At 40.0% G+C, this 24,751-nt stretch overlaps 1 protein-coding gene across 2 annotated transcripts in view; it reads left to right on the top strand.

The window, feature by feature from the left end:
* Positions 1-23,937, top strand: part of Xirp2 (xin actin binding repeat containing 2) — a 79,379-nt gene extending 55,442 nt beyond the window's left edge. Inside the window, exons 4-9 of one of the 2 annotated variants that reach the window (XM_021152794.3) lie at positions 2,245-2,331; positions 2,710-2,782; positions 4,288-4,421; positions 5,145-14,412; positions 16,541-16,658; positions 22,083-23,937. In XM_021152794.3, coding sequence (XP_021008453.1) covers positions 2,245-2,331; positions 2,710-2,782; positions 4,288-4,421; positions 5,145-14,412; positions 16,541-16,658; positions 22,083-23,565 — 11,163 coding nt within the window. In that variant the 3' untranslated portion in view covers positions 23,566-23,937. Of the gene's footprint in view, positions 1-2,244; positions 2,332-2,709; positions 2,783-4,287; positions 4,422-5,144; positions 14,413-16,524; positions 16,659-22,082 lie in introns of both variants that reach the window. The other variant, XM_021152804.3, reaches the window with a different exon arrangement.
* Positions 23,938-24,751: the final 814 nt, after the last annotated feature.

Here is a 24,751-nt window from a genome sequence, read left to right as displayed (position 1 = left end):
GCTGTAAGCCAAATCAGATGCTTGCTGGTCATTCCCAAAGCTTTTGTGCCACCATTGACCTAGCCTATTTGTATGAAGGGCAGCATTGTAGATCAAAGGGTTTGTAGCTGGGCTTGGTGTTTATTTTTCTATTTTGGTAGTCTGCAGAGTACCTTACTATATCAAAGACACTAGAACATAGAAGTGAAGGCTCTATGTAGGCACCAGCTCACCGTGTTGAATGAGTTGTGTGGAAGTTGTCTTCACCTATATGGTCTTGCTGTCAGTTTATGGAGAGCAAGGTATTGTCTTGGCAACAGCCTGAATTGTTTATCAATTTCTATCAGATCCCTTTGGCCAACAGCTCAATTGTATGTAACTGAGTCCCAATACTGGAGTCTTTGTTTGTTGACAATAGCTGGCCAGTTGAGACTCTGTCTCCTCCATTATTTGAAGTCTTCACTAGGATTGCCTTTATATATTTAAGGAGGTTTACACTGAACGAGGTTTCCATACTACTCCTCAAATGTTCCTCAATTCTAGTTGTCTCTTTCCTTATTACCTCCCTAAACCCTAACTTCCCTCCTCTTTCACACCTTCTCTTCCTAATCCCATATTCCCCGACAGACACATGCAATCCACCCATAAAATCTATTCTATTTCCCTCCCCCAGGGAGATTCATGTGTCTTCCCCTAGTTCCTTCCTCTACACCTAATCTCTTTGTGTCTATAAATTGTAGCATCTTTACCATTTACTTAATGGCTAATATCCATATATAAACAAATACATATCATATTTATCTTTGTGAGTATTAGAAAGCTATCTCAGTCAGACTGAGTTATCTCAACCAGGATAACTGTTTCTAAATCTGTCCAGTTGCCTGAAAATTTCAAAGTATACTTTTTTTTATCCGCTGAGCAATACTCCATTGTGTAAATGTACCCCTTTTTCTTTATTCGAAATTCTGTTGTTTCCAATTTCTAGCTATTATGAACAGAGCGACAATAAACATGGTTGTTTTAGTTAGGGTCCATTGCTGTGAAAAGACATCCCATCACCAAGGTAACTCTTACAAAAGACATTTAATTGAGGATAGCTTACAGGTTCAGAGGTTCAGTTCAGTACCATCAAGGCAGGAAACATGGCAGTGTCTAGGCAGTCATGGTGCTGGAGGAGCTGAGAGTTCAACCTCTGATCGGAAGGCAGGCAGGATATAACTCTCTCCAATGTGGCTAGGAGAAAAGTCTCAAAGCCCACCCCAACAGTGACATACTTCCTCCAACAAGACCACACCTACTCCAACAAGGCTGTGGCACTCCCAGTAGTGTCTCATTGTACTGGATAATCAATGTAAAAATTGAAATAGTTCATGGACATATGATAACATGTCTAATAAACAGCAAAATATATTTTCTTTATGAATTTGCAAAATTTTCATCTTTATTCACACGCTGAACATAGATACTTACAAGAGGAAGTAGATAGGACAATGGCTTCTAAAGATATTTGTATTTTCATCTCCAGAATTTTTTAATGACTTAAATTATTTTACAATTCAGAATTAAGATTGCAGATTAAATAAAGCTATCAGTCACCTGACTCTATGATAAGAAAATTCAGGTCCATTCAGGTCAGTCCAGCATAAACACAAATGTCCTTAGAAGTTAAAGATGACATCAGAAATGTGATTGGGAGAAATAACCTTAGCTAGACAAAAGAGAAGGCCTTGACCAAAGGAAATTGACAGCTTCTAGAAGCTTCCAAAGACAAAGGAAGAAGGTCTCCCATAGGGCCTGTAGAAATGAGTTGATGCGTTTTTTACATCTGTCAATACCCAGTGAGACTTAATCAAAATTTCTGAACATAAGTGTAAAATAATTAGCTAACACCATTTCATTGTAAATAACTATATTTACAGCATTGTGTTTTGGCAGCAGCTGGTGCCATGATCCTGATCCTGCTTTTTCTCCTTCTCCTTTTGCTCCTCCTCCTTCTCCTCCTCCTTCTCTCCATCCTCCTCATCTTCATCCTCCTCCTCTTCTTCTTCCTCCTTCTCCTATTCCTCCACCTCTTCTTCATCCTCCTCTTCTTCATCACCCCCTCCTCTTCTTCCTCTTCCTCCTCCTCCTCTTCTAATTCTTCTTCTCCCCTCCCTCCTCTTTTCAGATTTATCTATTACTGAAACTACATTAATAAAATAGTTCCTTTTCAGGTGTTCCTTAAGAATTGTCAGTCTGTTTATATGTCAAATTGCTCATCTTCAGGAGGCAATCCACAGCAGTCAAGAAATAAGAAGGAATGAACAAGAAGTTTCTAAAGGACATGGAACTGATGTCTTCAAAGCAGAAATGGTAATTACCTAAGAGCACAGTGATTTTCAAATGGCCTTCAGAACTGTGTAGAATTTCTGACTTTGCTATAAGCATATGTTTTAGTACATGTATTTAATATAAATATACAGCAGTGTGTCTAACCCTGCTTTCCAGTTAGAAATATTTTTTTAATTAAACAAGCACCCTAAAAATATGCCTGCTGCTAGAGGCTGTTCACATATGTTCTGTTGTAACTTGAGTACACATTAAAGTAAACAATAGTAATAGTAGCTAGCATCCCTTGATGCATACCAAATTCTCAGAAGAAAAGCACTGTAAAATGCAGATTATGTTCACTGCTCAAATCACCGAATTCTTCAAAACAATTATTCTTTTTAAAATTGTCTTTAAACACAGATGTCACATCTTGAAAAGCACACTGAGGAAACAAAGCAAGCTTCGCAGTTTCATCAATATGTTCAAGAAACAGGTAACAGCCTGGCACTGTTGGTCCAGCTCTATCTTTGTCCTTTGGGTATGTCTGGGTTTGGAAGACTTTCAAAAGCCAGTCCTCCCCACCAAGCAACTTTAGTAACTATGACTCATGTTCCCTAAGAGGGCTAGATAGCATTTCTGCATATAATTAGATTTTGTCTCTGGTAGTACATGTAATATCTTTTAAATAGCTCTCTTTGTCCATCAGGCCTATGATAAATTCACCTAAACTCCAAATAGTTGATAAGATAAGAGCTACTGATTTTTTTTTTTTTTTACCTTGGGACCCAGAATAAAATTTATTGCTTATAAAGCACTCTGACAATAAAATTACCTACATTATATCAATATTAATAACAAATATAGGAACTAATATATTTAATTCTCAACATACAAATAAGTGTTGAGATTACATGGAAATTTCTAGATGTTTTCAGGAAATGAAGTGCAGCTGTCTACTTGTACAAGACTCGCTTCCCTGATAAGTAGAAAGGAAAGATTTAACCCTGCTGTGTCCTAACTATCACTTGAGTCTTGCTGCTTACAACAGTATTCTAGCTGTCAGGCTTGATGACTCGTGCTAATAACCCTGGCATTTAGGAGGTTCAAGCAAAAGGATTGCTGCAGGTTCAAGGACAACCTGTGCTATACAGTAAGGTGTAGCCCAGCCTGGACTATAAACAGAAATCTTCTCAAAATATTCAAAGGCAAACAAACAAATAAGAAAAGTAGGCCTCCATTACTTCTTTTGTTCTTTAAGATGTTTTATTTTTACTGAGTATAGAATTGGAACACAGTTGTAGAAGTTTTGAAAATATCCCCATCCAGAAATAACCACTCCAAATATCTTTTAAAGTTTATTTTTATTTTTGTAGTGTGTGTGTGTTTGTGTGTGTGTGTGTATGTGTGTGTGTGTGTGTGTGTGAGAGAGAGAGAGAGAGAGAGAGAGAGAGAGAGAGAGAGAGGCAGGCAGAGACAAAAGAAAAGAGATACTGAGACACATATGGACAGAGACAGAGAAACAGTCACAGAGACAAAGGAAAAGGGACAGAAAGACAGAGACACAGAGAGACAGAAAGAGACTAACATAGAGAGACATAGAGAAACATAAACAGACTGAGAGACAGGGAACCCTAGGAGGCCAGAAGAGGGCATTTGATCCACTACAGTTGAATTTCTAAGCTGTTGTGAGTGTGATCTGACAACACGTGTGTTGTGAAAATAAGCATAGGTCCCCTGCAAGAGCAGCAAGCTATCCCAACTGCTATGCCATCTTTCCTGGCCCCTACTCCTACCATTTTTTTTTCTGTTTCTTCCTCTTTTTCCTGTATTTTTTGCTTCACTTCTAAATTTCTAGCTGAAGTAATGTTTTGTGCATAAATCTGTCCTTTGAGTCTTATTCCTTAATTTACATTATAAGAAGTTTAATGCACAGCAGTTTCTCCTCAAATACCGTTTTATTCACTATAGAATATCCCTGTTATCTACTTCTCTTTGTAGTCATTGATACGCCAGAAGACGAAGAGATTCCTAAGGTTTCCACTAAGATTTTAAAAGAGCAGTTTGAAAAGTCTGCCCAGGAAAACTTCCTCTACTCTGATAAAGAAACATCACCCCCAGCCAAGTGTATAAAGGTATGGTAACATACAGGAAAATATTAGGTGTTAGTGTCATACTTAAATGTACTAGAATTTTATGGCATTTTCTTCACAGAAAATTTTGAACTAGCTTTGATTCTGTTTCATAAAGAGAGTATTGATCTAAGAGGTAGAGTAAGATCTCTTCAACTACTGGCAAACATGAATAAAGAGAGTCATGTATGCTTTAAAGTCTCTACCATCAAATAAAGTAATTAAATTGATTTTAAATGCCAGGTGGTTACATGCTCTGTTTTAAATACCACAAAAACAAAACAAAAATAAAACTCCACAAAAGTATTTCAAGACTTTTTCTCTTTTCCTGAATATTTCTCTTCTTATCAAGTAACGAAGAAATTTTAAGAATGTGTATAAATGTTAAGCCAAACATAGATACACCTTTAAGCTCAACACTTGCAGGAGGATCCAGGCTTGTCAAGGCTACAAAGAGTGATTCTGTCTCAAAAAAGAAAAAAAAAATATGTATTAATGTTGAAATACGGAGTCACTGGTTGATGGAAAAGCATTAAATTATTAAAAATTAGGATGATATTTATTAACACACATTGACTATTTTTCCAAGTAGGTTTAAACACAATGCATACCTGTTTTCCAATGAAGGCATCACAGCAGAAACCTGATGTGGACAGGTATAAGGTAGGGTTCAGGAAATCTCGATACTACAATCATCGTTTTAAGCTTTGATTTTCTCTCTTAAAGATTGAAAATGACATTGAAGAAACCTTAAAGCCATCATCGGCTGTGGGTACCTCTTCTTCTTATACTTCAACCAGGCAGAGGAAGGAAACGTCAACGTCAAGTTATAGTAATGACAGTCTGACTTCAACAACTCTGACACAAGATAATGGCACTCCTTCAGGAAAGATGGAAGGGTGTCCTCCTCCCCCACCTGATGTTTGTCAGACACCAATGGATGTGACAGCATTTTCCCAGTCCCCTGAATTCCCCAGCCCTCCTAGAAGACTGCCAATGCCCAAAGATTTATACTCCAAGCAAAGAAATTTGTATGAATTAAACCGTTTATATAGGCATATCCATCCAGAGTTAAGAAAAAACTTAGAAAAAGATTATATCAGTGAGGTTTCTGAAATTGTTTCTAGCCAGATAAACTCAGGGAACTCGATATCAGCAGATGTACAACAAGCTCGGTATGTTTTCGAAAATACAAATGACAGTTCTCAGAAAGATTTGAACTCAGAAAGAGAAAACCTGGAGTGGGATGAAATCCTCAAAGGAGAGGTGCAGTCGATTCGATGGATTTTTGAGAATCAGCCATTAGATTCTATCAACCATGGTTCTACAGATGAAGGGTACACTTCCAAAGGCATTGCTGACCAAGAACTCATTGCTGGGAGTGATGTGAAATATACAACTTGGATGTTTGAAACTCAGCCAATAGATGCATTGGGGATTCCTTCTGCTGGCACTGAAGGAAACACTGAGAAAATTCCTGAACTAGCTAGAGGAGATGTTTACACAGCAAGGTGGATGTTTGAAACAAGGCCTTTAGACTCCATGAACAAAATGCATGAATGTCAAGAAGAAACAGCATCTACTCTTACAAAAGATATAACTGGTGGAGATGTCAAGACTGTGAGATACATGTTTGAAACTCAACAACTAGATCAACTTGGACAGCTTCACTCAGTGGATGAATTGCACTTGTTACAACTCAGATCAGAACTCAAAGAAATTAAAGGAAATGTTAAGAGAAGCATAAAGTGTTTTGAAACTCAACCATTGTATGTCATAAGAGATGGTTCAGGCCAAATGCTAGAAATTAAAACTGTGCAGAGAGAAGACATTGATAAGGGGGATGTAAGAACAGCACGTTGGATGTTTGAAACACAGCCTTTGGACACAATAAACAAAGATATCACAGAAATTAAGGTTGTTCGAGGAATATCCATGGAGGAAAATGTCAAAGGTGGGGTGAGTAGAGCAAAGTGGTTATTTGAAACTCAACCACTGGAGAAAATCAAAGAAGAGTCAGGCGAGGCTGTCCTGAAAACAGAAACAGTCATAGGTACAGATGTTTCTAAAAAGTGTTGGATGTTTGAAACACAGCCATTAGACATTCTAAAAGACTCTCCTGATACGGACAGTGTATCACCTGAAGAGAGAATAGGAGGTGATGTAAAAACCACCAAACATCTATTTGAAACACTCCCAATAGAGGCTTTAAAAGACAGCCCGGATATTGGAAAGCTTCAAAAAATCACTGCCTCTGAAGAAGAAAAGGGGGATGTTAAGCACCAAAAATGGGTTTTTGAAACTCAACGCTTAGAAGATATTAGAGAAGATAAGAAAGAATACACCAGAACAGTGAGGCTAGAAGCAGTTGATAGAGGACATGTAAAGAACTACACTCATATCTTCGAATCCAGTAATCTAATTAAGGTTGATGCATCACATCAAATTGAGGTAGAAGGAGTCACAAGAGGCACTGTGGAGTTGAATAAATCTCTCTTCGAGACAACCCCACTCTATGCCATTCAAGATCATCTTGGAAAATACCACCAAGTAAAGACAGTCCAGCAAGAAGAAATAGTAAGAGGTGATGTAAGAAGCTGTAGATGGCTTTTTGAAACAAGGCCTATTGACCAATTTGATGAAAGCCTTCATAAATTTCAGATAATTAGAGGAATATCTGCTCAAGAAATACAGGCAGGGAATGTGAAATCTGCTAGGTGGTTATTTGAGACCCAACCCCTTGATTCAATTAAATATTTTAGTAATGTGGAAGAAACAGACAGCAAAACTGAACAAAGTACTGATATTGTTAAAGGGGATGTCAAAACATGTAAATGGCTATTTGAGACCCAGCCAATGGAGTCTCTTTATGAAAAAGCTTCCTTGATGACCAACTCTGAAGATATTCATAAAGGTGATGTTAGAACCTGCATGTGGCTGTTTGAAACTCAGCCACTTGATGCCATAAAAGATGACTCTGAAGCAACAGTAAAACTGCAAACTGTGAAACAGGAGGAGATACAAGGTGGGGATGTTCGGACAGCATGTTTTCTTTTTGAGACAGAAAATCTGGACAACATACAGGGGGATGAAGGGAAAGAAAATAAACCCTTGGAGATGGATATACAATCTGGGGATGTCTCTGGCATGAAGTTTAAGTTTGAAAATCAGTCCTTAGACTCTATAAATTGCAGTTCAGAGAATGTTCTAAATAAGATCAAAACGCTAAAAGCTGAAGACATTCAGAAAGGCAATGTTCTAAATTGCAGGTGGCTATTTGAAAACCAACCTATTGATATGATAAAAGAAAGCCAAGAAGGCGATGGATTGGTTAAAACAGTGACAGACATACAAGGTGGAGATGTAAGAAAGGGATGCTTCATTTTTGAGACATTTTCTTTAGATGAGATTAAAGATGAATCTGATGGCATCAGCACGAGAGAAACAAATCTGGGGGAAATAATAAAAGGTGATGTGAAAAGCTACAAAATGCTTTTTGAAACACAGCCACTCTATGCAATTCAAGACCAGGAAGGGTTTTATCATGAAGTGACAACGGTTAAAAAAGAAGAGACAATACATGGAGATGTACGAGGAACAAGGTGGCTCTTTGAAACAAAACCATTAGACTCAATTCACGAATCAGAAGATGTATACGTTATTAAATCCGTCACTCAGGAAGACATCCAGAAGGGGGATGTGAGTTCTGTCAGATACAGGTTTGAAACTCAACCACTGGATATGATTTCAGACAAATCCCATAATATTGTGCCCACTGTTGACTATATTCAAGGAGGCAATGTGCAGATGAATAAACAATTATTTGAGTCTGAAGGTGGTAACAAGAAGAATTATGTAAGAACAGTAAGCATCAATGAAATACAAAAGGGAAATGTTAAGACTTCTACTTGGCTCTTTGAAACTCACAGCATAGATGAGTTGGGAGATGAGTCCAGATATGAAAATATCAAGACAGTCACCCAGGAAGACGTGCAGAAAGGTGATGTGAAGCAAGCAGTGTGGCTTTTTGAAAACCAGACTTTGGATTCTATTAACGAACTTGATGAAAATGATACCAAAATGACCAAGGAAGAAATTCCTCCGTCGGATGTCAAGACAACTACGTGGCTCTTTGAAACAACACCTATTCATGAATTTAACAAAACTAGAGTAGAGAAGGAAGAAATTATTGGTAAAAGCATTAAAGAAACCTTGGAAGACCTCTACTCTCAAAGAGTCGTTGAAGCTCCCGGAATTATCATTGAAGCTGATGAAGTTGGGGATGTCAGAATGGCCAAATACAAGCTCATGAACCAAACAACTCCTGAGATCCAGAAGGAAGAAGTTATCAGGGCTGATCTCAGAAACATAATGATGAACCTGCTTTCCCAAAGAGACTGCACAAAGAAAGAGATATTTGTCAGTGAAGAGGAGAAGGGAAATGTCAACTTTACTAAAACTCAATTATTAAACAAATTGATGGAATTTCATGCTGAAAAGGAGGAGATAGTGAGAGGGGATGTAAAACAAGCAATACAAAAGCTGTTCTCGGAGGAAAGGCGTGCAAAGAAAGGCATATTAATTCAAGAAGATGAAAAGGGAGATATTAACATGACTATCTATTGTCTTCTTCATGAAAATGCTGGTGACAAGACTGAAAGAGAAGACATACTGGGAGGTGATGTGAGGCGCACCATTCATAATCTGTTATCTTCTGCATCAAATGGTAAAATATCGGAAAGGACAAAAATCGATGCTTCGGAGAGAGGAAATGTTCAGTTCTTCACAACGTGCATTGAAACTGGAGCTTTGGATTACCTCAAGCAACTTCAGACAGGGTCAAATGAAAACACACTCACAGCTAGCAAGCAGGAAGGAGAGGAAGAAATAATTGGTGGTGATGTTGAGGGAACAAAATTCTTACTGAAGAAAAGGCAGTCTTCCTTTGAACGTACTGTTAGTGAGACTGACATCATCCCAGGCGATGTGCGTAATACAGTTAAAGTCTTCATGACAGAGCCTCAGAGTTCATCTTATAAGACAGTGAAAGACGAGATTATAAAAGGTGATTTGAAATCAACCTTGAATTCTCTCAACCAGGCCACGAATCAGAAAACAGTGGCTAAAACAGAAGAAATTGGGAAAGATGACAGGCTGGCCATACTCAAGTCACTCAAGGAGTCAGGAGACAGACAGAAAGAACCCAAACAACCTGGTGGCATGTCTAGTGATATTGAGCAAGCTATTGAGTGCCTCGAGAAGGCTACAAATACAAGGACTGAAATCTTGAAAAAGGAGCTGATATTAGATGATCTTAAAACATCATTAAGGTCTTTGAAAGAAGAACAGTGTGGTTTCAAAGAGATTGATAAACAGGGAATAGTCACGGATGTACTACCTGGGATGCTAGGATTCTCAGAAAGGCAAAAAATAGGGATCCATCCAGCAGCTGTCCAGAGAGACAAAAAAAGTCTTCTTCAACCAGTGCCAGGACCATTTGAACCAGCAATCAAGCAGCAAGCAGGTCCAGGCACTCTTGATGAAACTACACAGAAATCCTGCCTTCGGTCTTTAATAGAAGAAAGAACTGAAGCTAATCTTCCCAAAGCCCCTAAGGGCACTGTAAAGATTGTCATTGATCGTGAACAAAACAATGATGCTCTTGAGAAAAGCCTTAGAAAAATGTCTAATTCAGAGCATAGAGCTATGAAAAATGTCTTAGACATGAGTGACAGAATGGGTATCTGGACTGAGAGCAAAGAATATCTGTGTACTGATGACCATATGAGCAAACACTTAAGTGCCACCATGTCAATGAAGGAAAGTCTAAAATCCAAGGAATCAGAGAACATGAGAGAAGCAAAGGGTGATGTCAGTAGCTCCACCCAGTCTGTGGATAAAACATTTAGAAAGCAACAGACTCAAACCTGTGAACTAGGGAATGATCACCAGAAGTCTCGGTTCCAGGATTCCTATGGGAAGAATCAAAACAATATCCAAAACATTGAGATCACAAGGGACTTTCAGAAGCAAGCCTTGCTCAGTCAGGAAAAGCAGTATTCTAATAAAGAGATGAAGAAAAATGAGACGAGCCTTCAACCTTTGCCTGTGGGTAAGGAGGTACACAGTGTACCAGGAGTGACAGTCTCTGGGAAAAACCACAAAAGAATTCAGGCAACTGACAAGAAACAGAAAACTGATGTTTGTCTGGAAAGTCAAGACTTTCTAATGAAGACAAACACTTCCAAGGAGTTAAAAATGGCAATGGAGAGGTCCTTTAATACAATCAACCTTCACCCTGAATGTGGTATAAAAGAAAATGAGGACTCGCTTCCACCTCCATCGCCCCCTCCTCTTCCACCTTCCAATGCATCATCTGAAATTGAATTTCCTCTCCCTCCTCCACCACCTTTAATGCTGTTGCCTGGAAAAAATGAGTCTCCTCCCTCATCTCCCACAGAGAAGACAAGGACTGAATTTGAAAGCCTTTCAACCCTCCCTCTTCCTCCACCACCAGTAGATGAAAAAGCTGAACAAGAATGTCTATCAACAACCCTACCTCCTCCCCCTCCTCCAACTCCATGTCAACCAGGACATCTTCTTCCATCGTCTGTTCTAGGACATCACAGGGAAGCATTTTTACAACAGTTCTCCCAAAAAGAAGCCTTAGGTGTTCATCTGCCTCACTCACAGGCTAAAATCCTAACAGGAAAATCACCACCTCCCACACTCCCCAAACCCAAACTTCCCAAGAGAATTAAAGATAAGATGAACCAGTATTCCTCAAGCAGTGAATTGGAAAGATCGCTGTCAGATATGGAAATTAAGGCTACCCTCTCAAAGGATCAGAAAAGATCAATGGAGACAATGAGCAGTGAGCACACAGAGACAAAGCAAGATGTATTCAGAAAAAGTCTTGTTGGAAGAAAACAGCTGCCTGGTGACTCTGCAAACTCACTCTCTCAGACAGTTCCAGAAAGCCCAGCACCCAAGGAAAAACAGACAGCACCCCTTGTTAAATCCCACTCATTCCCATCAGGTTCAGAACAACAAAGTCCTAAGCCTTACATGAGGAAATTTAAGACACCTTTAATGATTGCTGAAGAAAAATACAGACAGCAAAGGGAAGAGCTTGAGAAACAGAGACAGGAGAGTTCTTGCCACAGCGTCATCAAAACAGAAACACAGCACCAAAGCTTATCAGAGAAGGAGAAAGAAATAGAGTTACAAAAAGCGACTGAGGCAATCTCCACGCCCAGAAAGGAGTCAGACTTCACTAGGGCACGGCCCAACCTGGACTCTAAAAGCAGGGCTGTGATTGCAGGTGAATGCTCTGAAAGCCAACTCTCCACGGCTTCTGCATTGACAGTGGCTACTGAGAGGCTACAGCATGTTCTAGCTGCTTCTGAAGATGAGCTTACCTTGAGACAGGAAGGCATCCAGAACTCAAGTGATGCCTTACAATCAAAATCGGCTTGTGAAATTAACCATAGTCGCAAAGAATGCAAGACACAGCAAACATTTGAGCAACATGTGAAGAGGCTGCCCTTTCCCCAAACCAAACCCAGTTCCCCAAGTTTCAAAGTGAAAACTATCAAGCTTTCAACTCTAGATCACGCACGGACTGAAACAGATCTTAGTTCTAAGCACCACATAAAGCCATCTGAAGTTGACATTCAAACCTGTACTGAACAAACAGATAAGGAAATCAAGAAAACCCAAGCAAGCACACAGTGTGATGATAAGCCATCTGTGCCTGAAAAATATTTTCCGTTACCTAAAACAGAGAAACGAGTGACCATACAAATGCCCAAAGAATATGCAGAGAAAAGTCATAAAAGTAAGCTCCAAACAGTTCCCAAGAAGCAAGGAAGATTTGGGGAGTTTGACAGAGGGAATGTCCTGGGGAGGGAAGGAAAAAATCAGGACACCTCCGTGAGCTGTTCAAAAGAAGACAGCCTAATAGTTGAAAGAAAGCAAGAACATCTGCAGACCCAGAGGGTACCAAGGTCAGTCCAACAAAAGGTTATGGATGAACACCTAGACTCACAGATGCAGAATTTTCAGCAGACAGAAATACAAACTTCTAGAAGTACAATTGAGCGTGAAGAATTCTCCCAGTCTTACAATGCTACGCAAGAGAAAACATGCCTTAAAGACAAGGGCAAAAAACAGGAACAGGTCTCCTCTAACACTGAAGAGTCAAAGCAAGAGCTAAGACAGAACCGATCTTCATTTTCCTCTGTGAAAGATTCCCAGTGTGATGATGGAAGATGTACCATAAATATATTGGAATTCTTGAGAAAACGTGAAGAACTACAGCAGATTTTGTCTAGGGTAAAACAGTTTGAAGCAGAGTCAAGTAAAAGTGGCCTTAAAACGTTTCAGACACTGTTAAATATTGTCCCGGTATGGCTGATAAGTGAGGAGAAAAGAGAATATGGAGTTCGTGTTGCCATGGAGAATAATTTCGAAAAAGTCAAAGAAGAAATAACACGTATTAAAACTCAAGCCGAGGAGATGCTTCTTCAGTGTGAACATGTAATTCAGACAGCCATGATGGCTTCCCAAACAGGAAAGCAGAGAGATAAACCTACCAATCTTAATGAAATGCCGCTGAATGTGTCTAATGTTAATCTCAGCTCGAATAAATGCACTGAACAGAAAGAAAGGAAAACTGTAGAAGAAAAATTAACACACCGCCAAGTAACAACTCATCCTGAGGCAGCAACTCGTAATCCTGTTAAAACCTATCAGGAGGCTAAGGGGGAAGACGGTAAGATGGCTCCTCCCTCTTTGAAAACTCGCCCTCCATCACCAACTTTCATTACAATAGAGTCCACTGCCCGTAGAGCAGAAACCTCCACGAAGAGTGAGCTTTCTCAGTCCCCTAAAAATAACAGTTGTATTGAACCTCCACCCAGAAGACCCGTGGAACATGCATCTGGACTTCCCAGAACAAGAACACCACCTTCCCCACCAAGGAGTCGTTCAGAACAACTTGTTAGACTCAAAGACACCACGGCGAGGCTAGCCAAAGGCACCATCCCCTGTTCACCAGGAACCCCAGTTCCAATTGTAGAGAAGAGATCTGAGGTTGTCATGTCTCCAGCCACACTCCGCAGGCAAATCAAGATAGAAAGTCGTGGTGGGGACTCACCACCCACCATCACAATACCTGTGAGTGTAAACCACGTCGTTAGTGGCTCCTTCAGAGAATCTGTAGACTCTCAAGAAGCAGTGAAGAAAACAGAAAAAACGGAGACTTATGTTCATAAAGACAAAATGAATTCTGTCAACAGAGCAATGCCAGAGACTGAAAGCTACGATGCAGTCGAAATCATCCGCAAGGTGGAAGGGCCCCACCTATCAGAACACACAGAGAGATTTGAAGCCACCAATCAAACTGTTCAAAGGGCTGAACGTTTTCTGAATGGCCATGAAAATGAAATAAACAGATGGTTTAGGGAATTTGAGAATGACCCAGTTTTCAGAGCAAAAACAGAGAGAGGAGCTTATGCAAATGGCGAAATAAACCACAACATGAAACAAGAGAGTCACACATTTTGCAAGGAGGAATTTGGATTAGCATCTTCTGAAACTGCTAATTTTACAGGCTTTTCTTACAGACATCCGAAAGTTCCTGCAATGCAGCCCAGGGTTCACTCTGAAGCAAGGTCTCTGAATGAGCATTTCTCAAGCGTGGATGCCTTTGACAGTCAGATTGTTGGGTCAAAGGTAGCAACCTCATCATCTCGAAGCACAGAAGCTAGCAGATCCGGCTTTGACTTCAAGCATGCCCCACCGACCTATGAAGATGTCATCGCTGGCCACATCCTAGATGTTGCAGATTCACCTACAAACCTCAGACGGAATTTTCAAAAGACATGGCAGGAGAGCGAGAGAGTTTTTCAGCGCGTGGGATATGAAACCTCGGATGCGCATGCAACAGAAATGAGCAGGGCCTTCCAGGAGGAATCTGCCTTTTTAAGTGGTAAATGAGATGGAAGAGTGTGAAAGAAGATTAACTCGTTGGAAAGCATGTGTGCCTAAGCCAGATGAATTGCAATTAAAACAGTGTGTGGAAATAACCAAGTAACAAGCTAGGACTAACAGCTACCCATGAGGGCTTCTGATTCTCTACTGCCCTGGCTTTCATTACTTGCTTTATGTAGAATAACATCTAATATGACCTGCAGTATGCATTTCTGAAACCTCTTCTTCAAACTCGAGTTAAATAAGAGTTTGAAGAAACCATAAGACATAATAATAGTACCGGCTTTAATAACTGTGGAACTAGTTATTTGCAAACCAATTATTAAACCAATTATTAAAAGTTCCTAATAAAACTGACTTCATTAAATAGTTTGTGGTGGTATCAGATCAAAACCTTTAGCCTGGTATTGTTATATTTTAACTGTGCACTTAAATGGCCTCTATATTAAGTGCAATACATGTATGTGATGACCCCAAACTGAACTCGCAGTATATATATATATATATATATATATATATATATATATACATACATACATATATATATACTACACATACATATATATACTGAAAGGAGTTTCATAAATATGATAAATGTATAAATGTGTAGGTATAACAAGTATAACAATAGACATTTTAGCTGTTATTACCGAATGGAGATGATTCTGTCCACTGAAACCAATATTTCTATAACTGATATTTTCACCTTTATGAACATAAACTCTAAATGACAACTCAATTGGCTCATTTGCAGACGAGGATAAACCATACGTATTAAAACTTGATTATGTTTGTAATATGAGGGCTTTAACTCATCTGAACATAGGACAGGCTATTTTTAACATCAAAAGATAGCTCACTCCATTTTATTTCCCACACTTTTTACAATTAATGAGGCTTCATGATCAAACGAATTGGATGTACTTAATAGGCATCATTAGTATAGTCCACTCTTTTAGTCAGATTGAAAGAAATAGCAAACTTAATAATAAAAACCACTGAAATTAATAATTATGCCTCTCATATTTACAACACACATGTCTAGTTTATCAAGTTAATATGGTTTCTTAATGTGCTTGCTTCTGGCATAATTAAGCAAAGCTGTCTAATTAATTTCCAATGTTCAGTTTTTGTTAAGACCAAAACCGTAGACAACACAGAAAAGCTGGGGTTAAGGATAGAAATAGGTCTCTACAGGAATCAAAGGGGAAAAGGGTCCTCTCCATCACAGAGACACAGAGTGTAAGCACTAAAGTAGCCTCTGTATGAAGGACCTTTGACACACTTGCTTTCGTCGGTGACAAATACTAATGCTACCTTATTCTCAGAAGAATACGGTGAAAATTAAAACACACATTTAATCGATATATCTCTGTCCACTGTAAGTCACCATAGAAACGCTGGTCAGTGAGGTAACTACTGTTATTTATAAGGACTATCCTTCACGGGGGAGCAATAGGAAGCGACTGTAAGTACCAAGACACAGAAGCAGAGAACACAGGAAGAGCAGATGGAAGGATCCCGAAGGCTCTACAAATCTAAAGCCAGTTCAGTAACAGTCGAGGCCCTGGCCTGCACATGTCACATAGGGGAGAGTATCATTACAAGGCAGTACATGGTTGATGTCAGGAGGTAAACCTAGAACTGTTGAGAAAAGATTTAATCAAATATTATACAATTTCTTGCTTATAAAACTGTATGTACTTTAGAACAGTTTACCTATATGTTTTTAAAAATTAAATTTTCGTGTAAAAATGTATCTGTATGGAGAACTCAGTTGCTTGAAAGGATGCACTTTCTTAAGGCTCCCCATAAGTTTGTTCTATCTGTGTGATATATTAACATGTTAGCATAACAGGCATGTCTGTGGTTATTCTATAATTAGCTGAAGTATTCATATGCATGGTAAAGACATTAAACCTTGTACCAGATCCCAAACTCTCTACGCTAGCATAGCCTGTTCAGAGAAAGGAGAAAAAAGATTATTCTTAGGGCTGTTTCACTTCATCTGCATGGCCAGTTACTGTAGTATTTGTTTTGTTATGCCTTTACAATTGTGATTGAAAATAGAAATATATAAGCCTTTATATAATTTTTTTTTTATTTTTAGAAACTGTTGGTCCAAGACAAGGAAATTTGCATAATTTGTCAAAAGACAGTTTATCCAATGGAGTGCCTCGTAGCAGACAAGCAGAATTTTCATAAGTCTTGCTTCAGATGCCACCATTGCAGCAGTAAGCTGAGGTAAAATGTCTTGTTTGATTGGGCCACATAGATTCAATAGCCTTGTAGCATATCCATAATATCGAGTCCAGTGGTTCTCAACCTTCCTAACACTGCTAGCCTTTAATACAGTTTCTGATGTTGTGGTGACCCCCAACCATAAAATTATTTTCATTGCTACTTAATAACTGCATTTTTGCTAGTTATGCATTGGTATAAATATCTGGTATTCCTAATGGTCTTTGGCAACCCTTGTGAAAGGTTTATTTGACTCCCACAAAGGGGCTGTAATCCACAGGTTTAGAACCACTGGTCTAGAAAGTAGAATTTTCCTGATCTTGCCACTGCCTCCAGTGACTATAGTCACACAGGAGGCCAGGGGGTTGGGGGTGGGTGTTCCTGTTCTATTGTTCATTGGTCAGGTAGGTTGTCAACCTTTCCTTTTCGCAAGCTGCCTTTCTTAGTGTGGAAACCATGTGGGTGAGAGGGCATCCTGAGTTCCTGAGCAAGTCAGGATGTTTAAGTTAGTGCTGTGTCTAGAAGTCTAAGCTTTAGATTAAAAGCTGTAAAGTCTTTCTGCAAAGGGCAGATAGTGAATATTGTCATTTGGCTGGCTATTCTGTTCCCATCAGGACTCCTGTTTCATAGCAGCTCAGGAATGGCTATTTACCCAGAACAGGTGGAAGTAGCTGTAAATGAATAGGCCTGGATGTGTTCCAGGGAAACTTTGTATCCCAAAGCAGGGCATGTAAAGCTCTTGCCTGTTTGAGCTCCATTCTGTGAGTTAAGAAATAGAATTGGGAATAATATCAGTGACAGGTCGGGGAAAAGCTGTTTGTTTCTGAAGCAAAAGAAGCATGCTAATCAACAGAGTGGTGGGAGCTTGCCTTTTCCACGCTGCTCAAAGTAGATGCATTCAAATGAACTTGATATTTGGTAAGGCTGTAGTTTGAAATGCTGAAGGGGAAACTATTTTGCTGAATCGAAAGTGCACCTCTCAGACTAGCAGGTTCGTGACTTTAATTGGCAGTGTCAAATATTCCTCATTGCAACGTTATTCTCCCTTGGTTTCTATGACAACATAACATAAGGATGCTCCTCTACTTTTAGGGTGCTCCTTTGCAGGCACATGTGTGGGCGACTCTTTCTGACCATCAATGAGAAGCTAGAGCTCTTCAGAATATACTGTTCAGATATACTCTTCGTATTGTTTCTTTTTCCTTCTGGCAAATCGCATACAGTCTTGTAACTTAAACAGTCTTCCGCATTGGGATGACTCTGAAATGTGTACTGCTGGGCCAGATTGCACCTTTGCTCATTAAATGCTTATATCCAATAATGGATGTCTCTGCAAGCGTAATGATATCAATGGGACCCTTCTTCTTCTCACTGTTGACATTCCTTCTGAGTCCCGTAAAAGTCAATAACGTGGACATTAACTGGGACCTAGTCACGAAGTCACTTATCCTTTTCCTTCACTCCTTGCACCCAAGCCGGCCCCACTTCTTTATTACAGGACTCACACAGTTCCCTCTTCAACTATTCCGCCATCCCAATAACCCAACTATCACTCCAGCAGCTATTGTCTCTCACTTGGAAGAATGCCACAGCCATCATAACTAGAGATTTGGTCTCCTTGACTTCATATCTCTAACCAGCACCACTATCAAAACTCTGTCCTAATAGTGTATTCTATAATGTAGTAAAAGGATCTTCCTAAAGCACAAATTTGAAGTCACTTCTCTGTTTAAAACATAGACTAGCTTCTCCTGTCCATTAAAAACATATCTAACAGGCAGGTCAAATGAAGCTCCTGTTTCTTGCCAATTCGAGCATCCCTAATCCTTCCCAGTTGTACATTTCTTTCCATGCAGAAGTATTTCCTTCCAGTTCCAATTCATACTCAATTTTCTCTCTGCTTCTAGCTAGCATCAGGTGCCACCCCTACTCCTTCTAAGGGTTTTTCATATCCATCTGCCAGATCTCTATCAGGTTAATGTCCATTCATTCTTCAGGCCTTCCCTAAAGCTATACCATCCATGAAGCTTCATGTGGCTTTCATGGACAGATCAGGTAACCTTCCCAAATGTTCCTCGAAGTATTTCTTGCACTTTCTCCGCTGTTAATATGATCTAATATAATTCTTCTCGACATTAATTGTACTACTGTTTGCTTTTACAACACCTAGTCAAGGCTGACATACAATGAAGACTCAAAATTACATATCCAAAGACAGATACTTTTAGGTAATGAATCAAACAAACAAAGTCAAACAAGCCAAATGCAAGGTATCCTGAATCATTAAGGCATGACCACATTTTAGCCACTAACCAAGGTAATGAAATACTACTTTGCGAGCCTTCTTTGGAAGACATTTTGTGTTCTCCATTTTAAACAGAACATGCACTCATTCCCATGACTAAAACTATTCATTCAAGTGATCATGTCTTTTCCTTTCATTGTTGCTGCCCTGTGTATTTTCTAGCAGTTTTATTTATTTTTTATTTTGTTGCATATTGTAATCATTTTTATCTCCCATTGCATTCCCTTCTTGCCTCACAGCATGTTTCTTTACAGCACAGAACATTTGGCCTGTGGAATGTTCCTGTCTGAAGTTGCCGATTACATACTCACCAAGTAGTTTAGGCTTCTTGTTGTCCTGGATACTTCCAAACTGACAGCACTAGATTTTGGATTAGACCTACAGGTGTACACTATACCAGGCTGTCTTAGTCAGGGTTTTTATTCCTGCACAAATATCATGACTAAGAAGCAAGTTGGGGAGGAAAGGGTTTATTCAGCTTACACTTCCACATTGCTGTTCATCACTGAAGGAAGTCAGGACTGGAACTCAAGCAGGGCAGGAAGCAGGAGCTGATGCAGAGGCCATGGAGGGTTGTTACTTACTGGCTTGCTTCCCCTGGCTTGCTCAGCCTGCTCTCTTATAGAACCAAGACTACCACTCCAGAGATGGCACCACCCACAAGGGGCCTTTCCCCTCTTGATCACTAATTGAGAAAATGCCTTACAGCTGGATCTCCTGAAGGCATTCCCCCAACTGAAGCTCCTTTCTCTGTGATAGCTCCAGCCTGTGTCAAATTGACACAAAACTAGCCAGTACACTGGCCAAGTAGCCACTTTTTAGGGGGGAAATAAAAAGGATGGTCTTCACAAACTTACTAAATGTGTGTGTGTGTGTGTGTGTGTGTGTGTGTGTGTGTGCGTGGTTGGGGATAGTTGATTGCCTTCGGTCAATTGCATTGACAGGTGCTCACCTCTTCTTCCCCCTGGTCAGAGAAATCTCCTCTCTTGTCGTCTACAGGGGACTTTTGCAATGACTGTAATAGATTTTAGGGAATTCCTTGTTATCTGATGATTGCAGGCTATCTTTACATTTCCTGTGTAAGTACTTGTTCCATAATTTCTGTAAGGTGTCTTTAACTTTAACTTTAACACTGTGGTTCTCAATCTGTGGGTTGTGACCTCGTGGGAGGAGTCAAAGACACCTTTCACAGGGGTGGCCTAAGACCATGAGAAAACACAGATATTTACATTATGATTCAGAACAGTAGCAAAGTTACAGTTATTAAGTAGTAAGGAGAATAATGTTATGGTTGGAGTCACCACAACATGAAGAACTGTGTTAAAGGGTTGAGCGTTAGAAAGGTTGAGAGCCATTGCTCTACCGACATGTGCAACAGCATGTCAACACTCTTGATGCCCATTCTACTCTTTCAGGTTTGTTTCTAAGCCTTTTTAGTGGGAAGAACTAATAAATGCTTACATATATTATACACGATGTGTGTGTGTGTGTGTGTGTGTGTGTGTGTGTGTGTGTCCTTTTCTTCATTCCTCAAGCATAAAGAAGATGGAGCCTGGCCAAATGCTCTGTGCTCTTATCAAATTGACCATGGGGAAAGAGGAAATGCAAAGGACATTTAAGGATTAAAAGGAAAGGTACTCCTTGGTGTCAGAGCACATGTCTAGCACATGGATGGCCCGCCATTCAATGCCGAGTACTATTAAAACACCATAACAGATTTAAAATTAGAGTATCTTGCATTCATTCATTTAGCCACGGGTCAGAGCTGGGAATGTAGCTGAGGGGGTAGCATGTTTGAGTAACGTGCACAAGGCCCCAGCTTTGTAACAGAGCACTGCATTATTAAGAACAGTAATGCATGCCTGTAATCCTGGCACTGGCTTCACGTCATCCAACAGCTGCATTGTGAGTTCAGGGCCAGCCTGAGGGACATGAGACCAGCATCCGCATGGCTGCTCACAACTGTCCTGGATGCCACTTCCAGTAGATCTGACTTCCTCTTCTGGCCTCCTCCTGTGCTAGGCACTCACATAGTGAGCATACATATGTACAACAGGCAAAACACACGTTATTTTTTTTAAGTTTCAAGTCATTTAATAATAAATGTACTAGTAGTACCAATCAATGGAACAAAACTTTATAAAATTTACATTTGATTTTATTCACGTACTCTACATTTTTTTTTTAAAAAAAGAATAAGTTACTGATTGTCCATGCCAAGTCATTTAGAAACTGATGACACACAGTTCCCTCTCTACCTCTTTCACCTTTCATTTCATACTCCAAGTATCATAGTATTTATCAGCGCCAAGTCTAGCAGTGGTGCTGCTTTAGATAGTCTAGTTATTCACGTGTATTTTCTGTGGCACTCATCAGAAAGTGATTTGGTGGAGACAGTATTCCTTAAACTCTCTTCTGATGGTAGCATTCGGCCTGTGCCCTGTGTGGTAGGAAGGCATTTTTGCTCACATTAAAATGTTAAAATCTTTGAGTGATATTTACTTTCACGGGCTATCTGAAATGTCTCAAATGCTTTATTTCATTTCTTTCTGGCGATGGTTGGTTTTGTTGGAGATAAAGTCTCACTGTGTATCTCTGGCTAGCCTAGAGAGCACGATGTACACCAAGATGCCCTCAAACTCACCGAGATCCACCTGTCTCTGTCCCACAAGTACTGGTGTTAAAGGTACTCCTACCATGGCAACACAAAAAGTTCCTTTCTCTCTTTACTTTTTATTAAAAGTTTGGTAGTGTCCTTGTCAGTGTCTGGCACAAGTCATTCTGCGTCTGGACTATAGGCTCAGAGATCATGGGGTTGCACAGTTTTGGACTCATCAGTCTAATAGCATGCACAGAATCTGAAAACACCAATTATACCCCGATGATATACAGGTTGAGATTCTAAGGACTGAAAGGCACACATCACAGTGTGTGCTGGTGATAACTCACCTAACAGGAATTTCAATTAGCTGGACCATTCCTCTTGGTCGAACGTGGGTTTTGCTGAATCACCGATTCATTACTACGATAATTCTGCAATTCTCTGTGAATAATTCTGCAATTCTCTGTGAGTTTACAGTAAGTATACAGAACACTAAATAATATTTCTTTTCTTTTGGCAGCTTGGGAAATTACGCATCACTTCACGGACGAATATACTGCAAGCCTCACTTTAAACAACTTTTTAAGTCTAAAGGAAATTATGATGAAGGGTTTGGACACAAGCAACATAAAGATCGATGGAATTGCAAACACCAAAGCAGCTTAGTTGATTTTATTCCTAGCGGAGAGCCCGATGCGCGTGAAAACCCTACAGCAGACACCCTCTTGCTTGGGGATCTTACTACCCACCCAGATGCTTGTAACAGCAAGCGACAAGACAATGATTTGAGAAAATGGGGGGACAGGGGGAAATTAAAAATTGTTTGGCCTCCTTGTCAGGAGATGCCTAAGAAAAATTCTCCCCCTGAGGAAGAACTCAAAGTGAATAAAGCTAAGTGGCCGCCTGAAGTAACCATCCCTGTTCCCTCAGAATTTAAAAGGGAGCAGCTGACCGAACATGTGAAGACACTGGAAAGTAAAGGGCAAGAACAAGATAGCGTCCCTGACTTGCAGCCCTGTCAACAGGTTTGTCAGAATGAGGATATTACAGGAATCAAAGAAATAAAAGGGTACGAAGAAAGAAAAGGTGAGAAAGAAGCGAAGGATACGCTGAAGGATGCCGAGGGCTTGAGGAATAAGAGAAAAAGTGGGATGGAGTTTAATGACCATAATGCGCATGCTCAGAGTGATGGAAAGGAAAAGAATGCTCTTGTTAATGAACCTGACAGTGCAGATGTTTTACAAGTTGCAAACACCGATGATGAGGGGGGGCCAGAAAATCATAGGGAGAACTTCAATAACAATAACAATAACAATTCTGTAGCTGTCTCCTCGTTGAATAATGGCAGGCAGAAGATATCTACTTCAGAACGTCCTCGTCTATTACAGGCAGCCAGCGAAGCAAACTATTACACAAGTGAATACCAAATTAAGAAGTTTAACAACGCGTCTAAGATCTCAGAATTACTTGGTATATTTGAATCTCAAAAGTTGTCCTCCAAGAAGGTCCTAGCCTTGGCTCTGGAGCGAACAGCTGACAGAGGGACTGCAGGCAGTCCCGTGCAGCTGGTACTGGAGCCAGGCTTCCAGCAGGGTTTCTCAGTTAAAGGGGAAAGCCTTGCAGCATCTCCTGGTGTAAACCCCTTACACATTAAAGGAAACCATGAAAACAACAAAAATATACACCTTTTCTTCTCTAACACTGTGAAAATCACCTCTTTTTCCAAGAAACATAACATCCTTGGGTGTGATTTAATGGATTCTGTTGATCAACTTAAAAATATGTCATGCTTGTATTTAAGAGAACTTGGGAAAAATGTCAAATGCTGGCATGGTGAAACCGCAGGAGCGGCTCGGCATGGTGGAAAAATGTGTTTTGATGCTCAGAGCCAAGGGAGTGCCGCTAAGCCTGTGTTTCCCAGCATGCAGTGCCAGGCTCAACATCTGACTGTGGAAGAGCAGATTAAACGGGACAGGTGCTACAGCGACAGCGAGGCTGACTGAACAGTCTTCGGCCACTTGCAGGCACTCGGGCACTGTAGGGAAATGTTCTCAGAGAAAACCCTGGGATCATCGCTAACCTTTTGATGAATTTGTAAAGATCACGTTTCAGATCTCCTCTTTCACAGCACATTATTTCTTGTATGCACTCCATAATTCTTTGTCACAATTCACACGAGACTAGTTTGGATCTGAATTGGAATGCTGACATGAAACAAGGCGGCCATGTTTTCTCCTCAAAGGGCACATGGGCTATAAAGTTTTCCTGTGTGGTAAAGTGAAAAAAGAGTCTGCACTGCCGGTGTTCATCGCCACTCTTATACCTTCTCTATAATTTCTGATAAAATAAAATTTTGTCAACTGAGATGCAAACTCCTACGAATCTGTCTTTTTTTTTTCCCTATATAATGCCATACCAAGATTTTCAACATTTGAAAAGTATTTAAGAGGCTGGGGGGAGTGGTTGCTCACACCTTTAATCCTGGCACTCAGGAAGCAGAGGCAGGCAGATCTCTGTAGATAGAGTACCTGGTATGTAAACATGTGGCCTGGTATCCAGATTCCCCCGGACCATGTCAAAAGCCAAGGAATGCTGGAAGCATCACCCATAAACTCTCATCAGAAATGCTTCCAGAACATAAGCCAATGAGAAACACCACCAATAAATAGCATGGAAATGGAAAAGCTGATGGGGCCTCAACCCTACATGCAGAGCTACAGAGAGCTAAGGAACACTGACATTGGGAGAAATAGTCTTCCCCGGGGAAATAGTCCTGGAAACTGTCATATTATACAATCTATGTTTATATTAATCTGTTTAGGAATATGTCCATGCACATGTTCATAGGCAAACACATATGCAACAATAATTAACAACAGCAGCTACAACAAACCAAGGCCATGAGTATTAAAGGGCAAGGAGGAATTTATGGAAAGGTGTAGAAGGAGGAAATGGAAAGGAGAAATGATGCAATTACCATAACATCAAAAAATTAAAAATAATAATTAAAAAAATACAAATCAAAGCAAACACAAGGAAGAAAAGATATTCTCATTCCTTAGGATAAAATGTATCTGTCCCACTTTCTTAAGGAAGAAAAAAAAAACCTGTCTTTGTAAAACTGTTGAGAAAAAAAGAAACAAAGAAAGAGAGACAGAGACAAAGGCAGAGAGACACAGAGAGAGAAGG

Source organism: Mus caroli, unplaced genomic scaffold (genome assembly GCF_978045245.1).
Source record: "Mus caroli unplaced genomic scaffold, Mus_caroli_1 scaffold_2, whole genome shotgun sequence".
Classification (NCBI taxonomy): Eukaryota; Metazoa; Chordata; class Mammalia; order Rodentia; family Muridae; genus Mus; species Mus caroli.
This window is presented reverse-complemented; position numbering and strand designations above follow the sequence as displayed.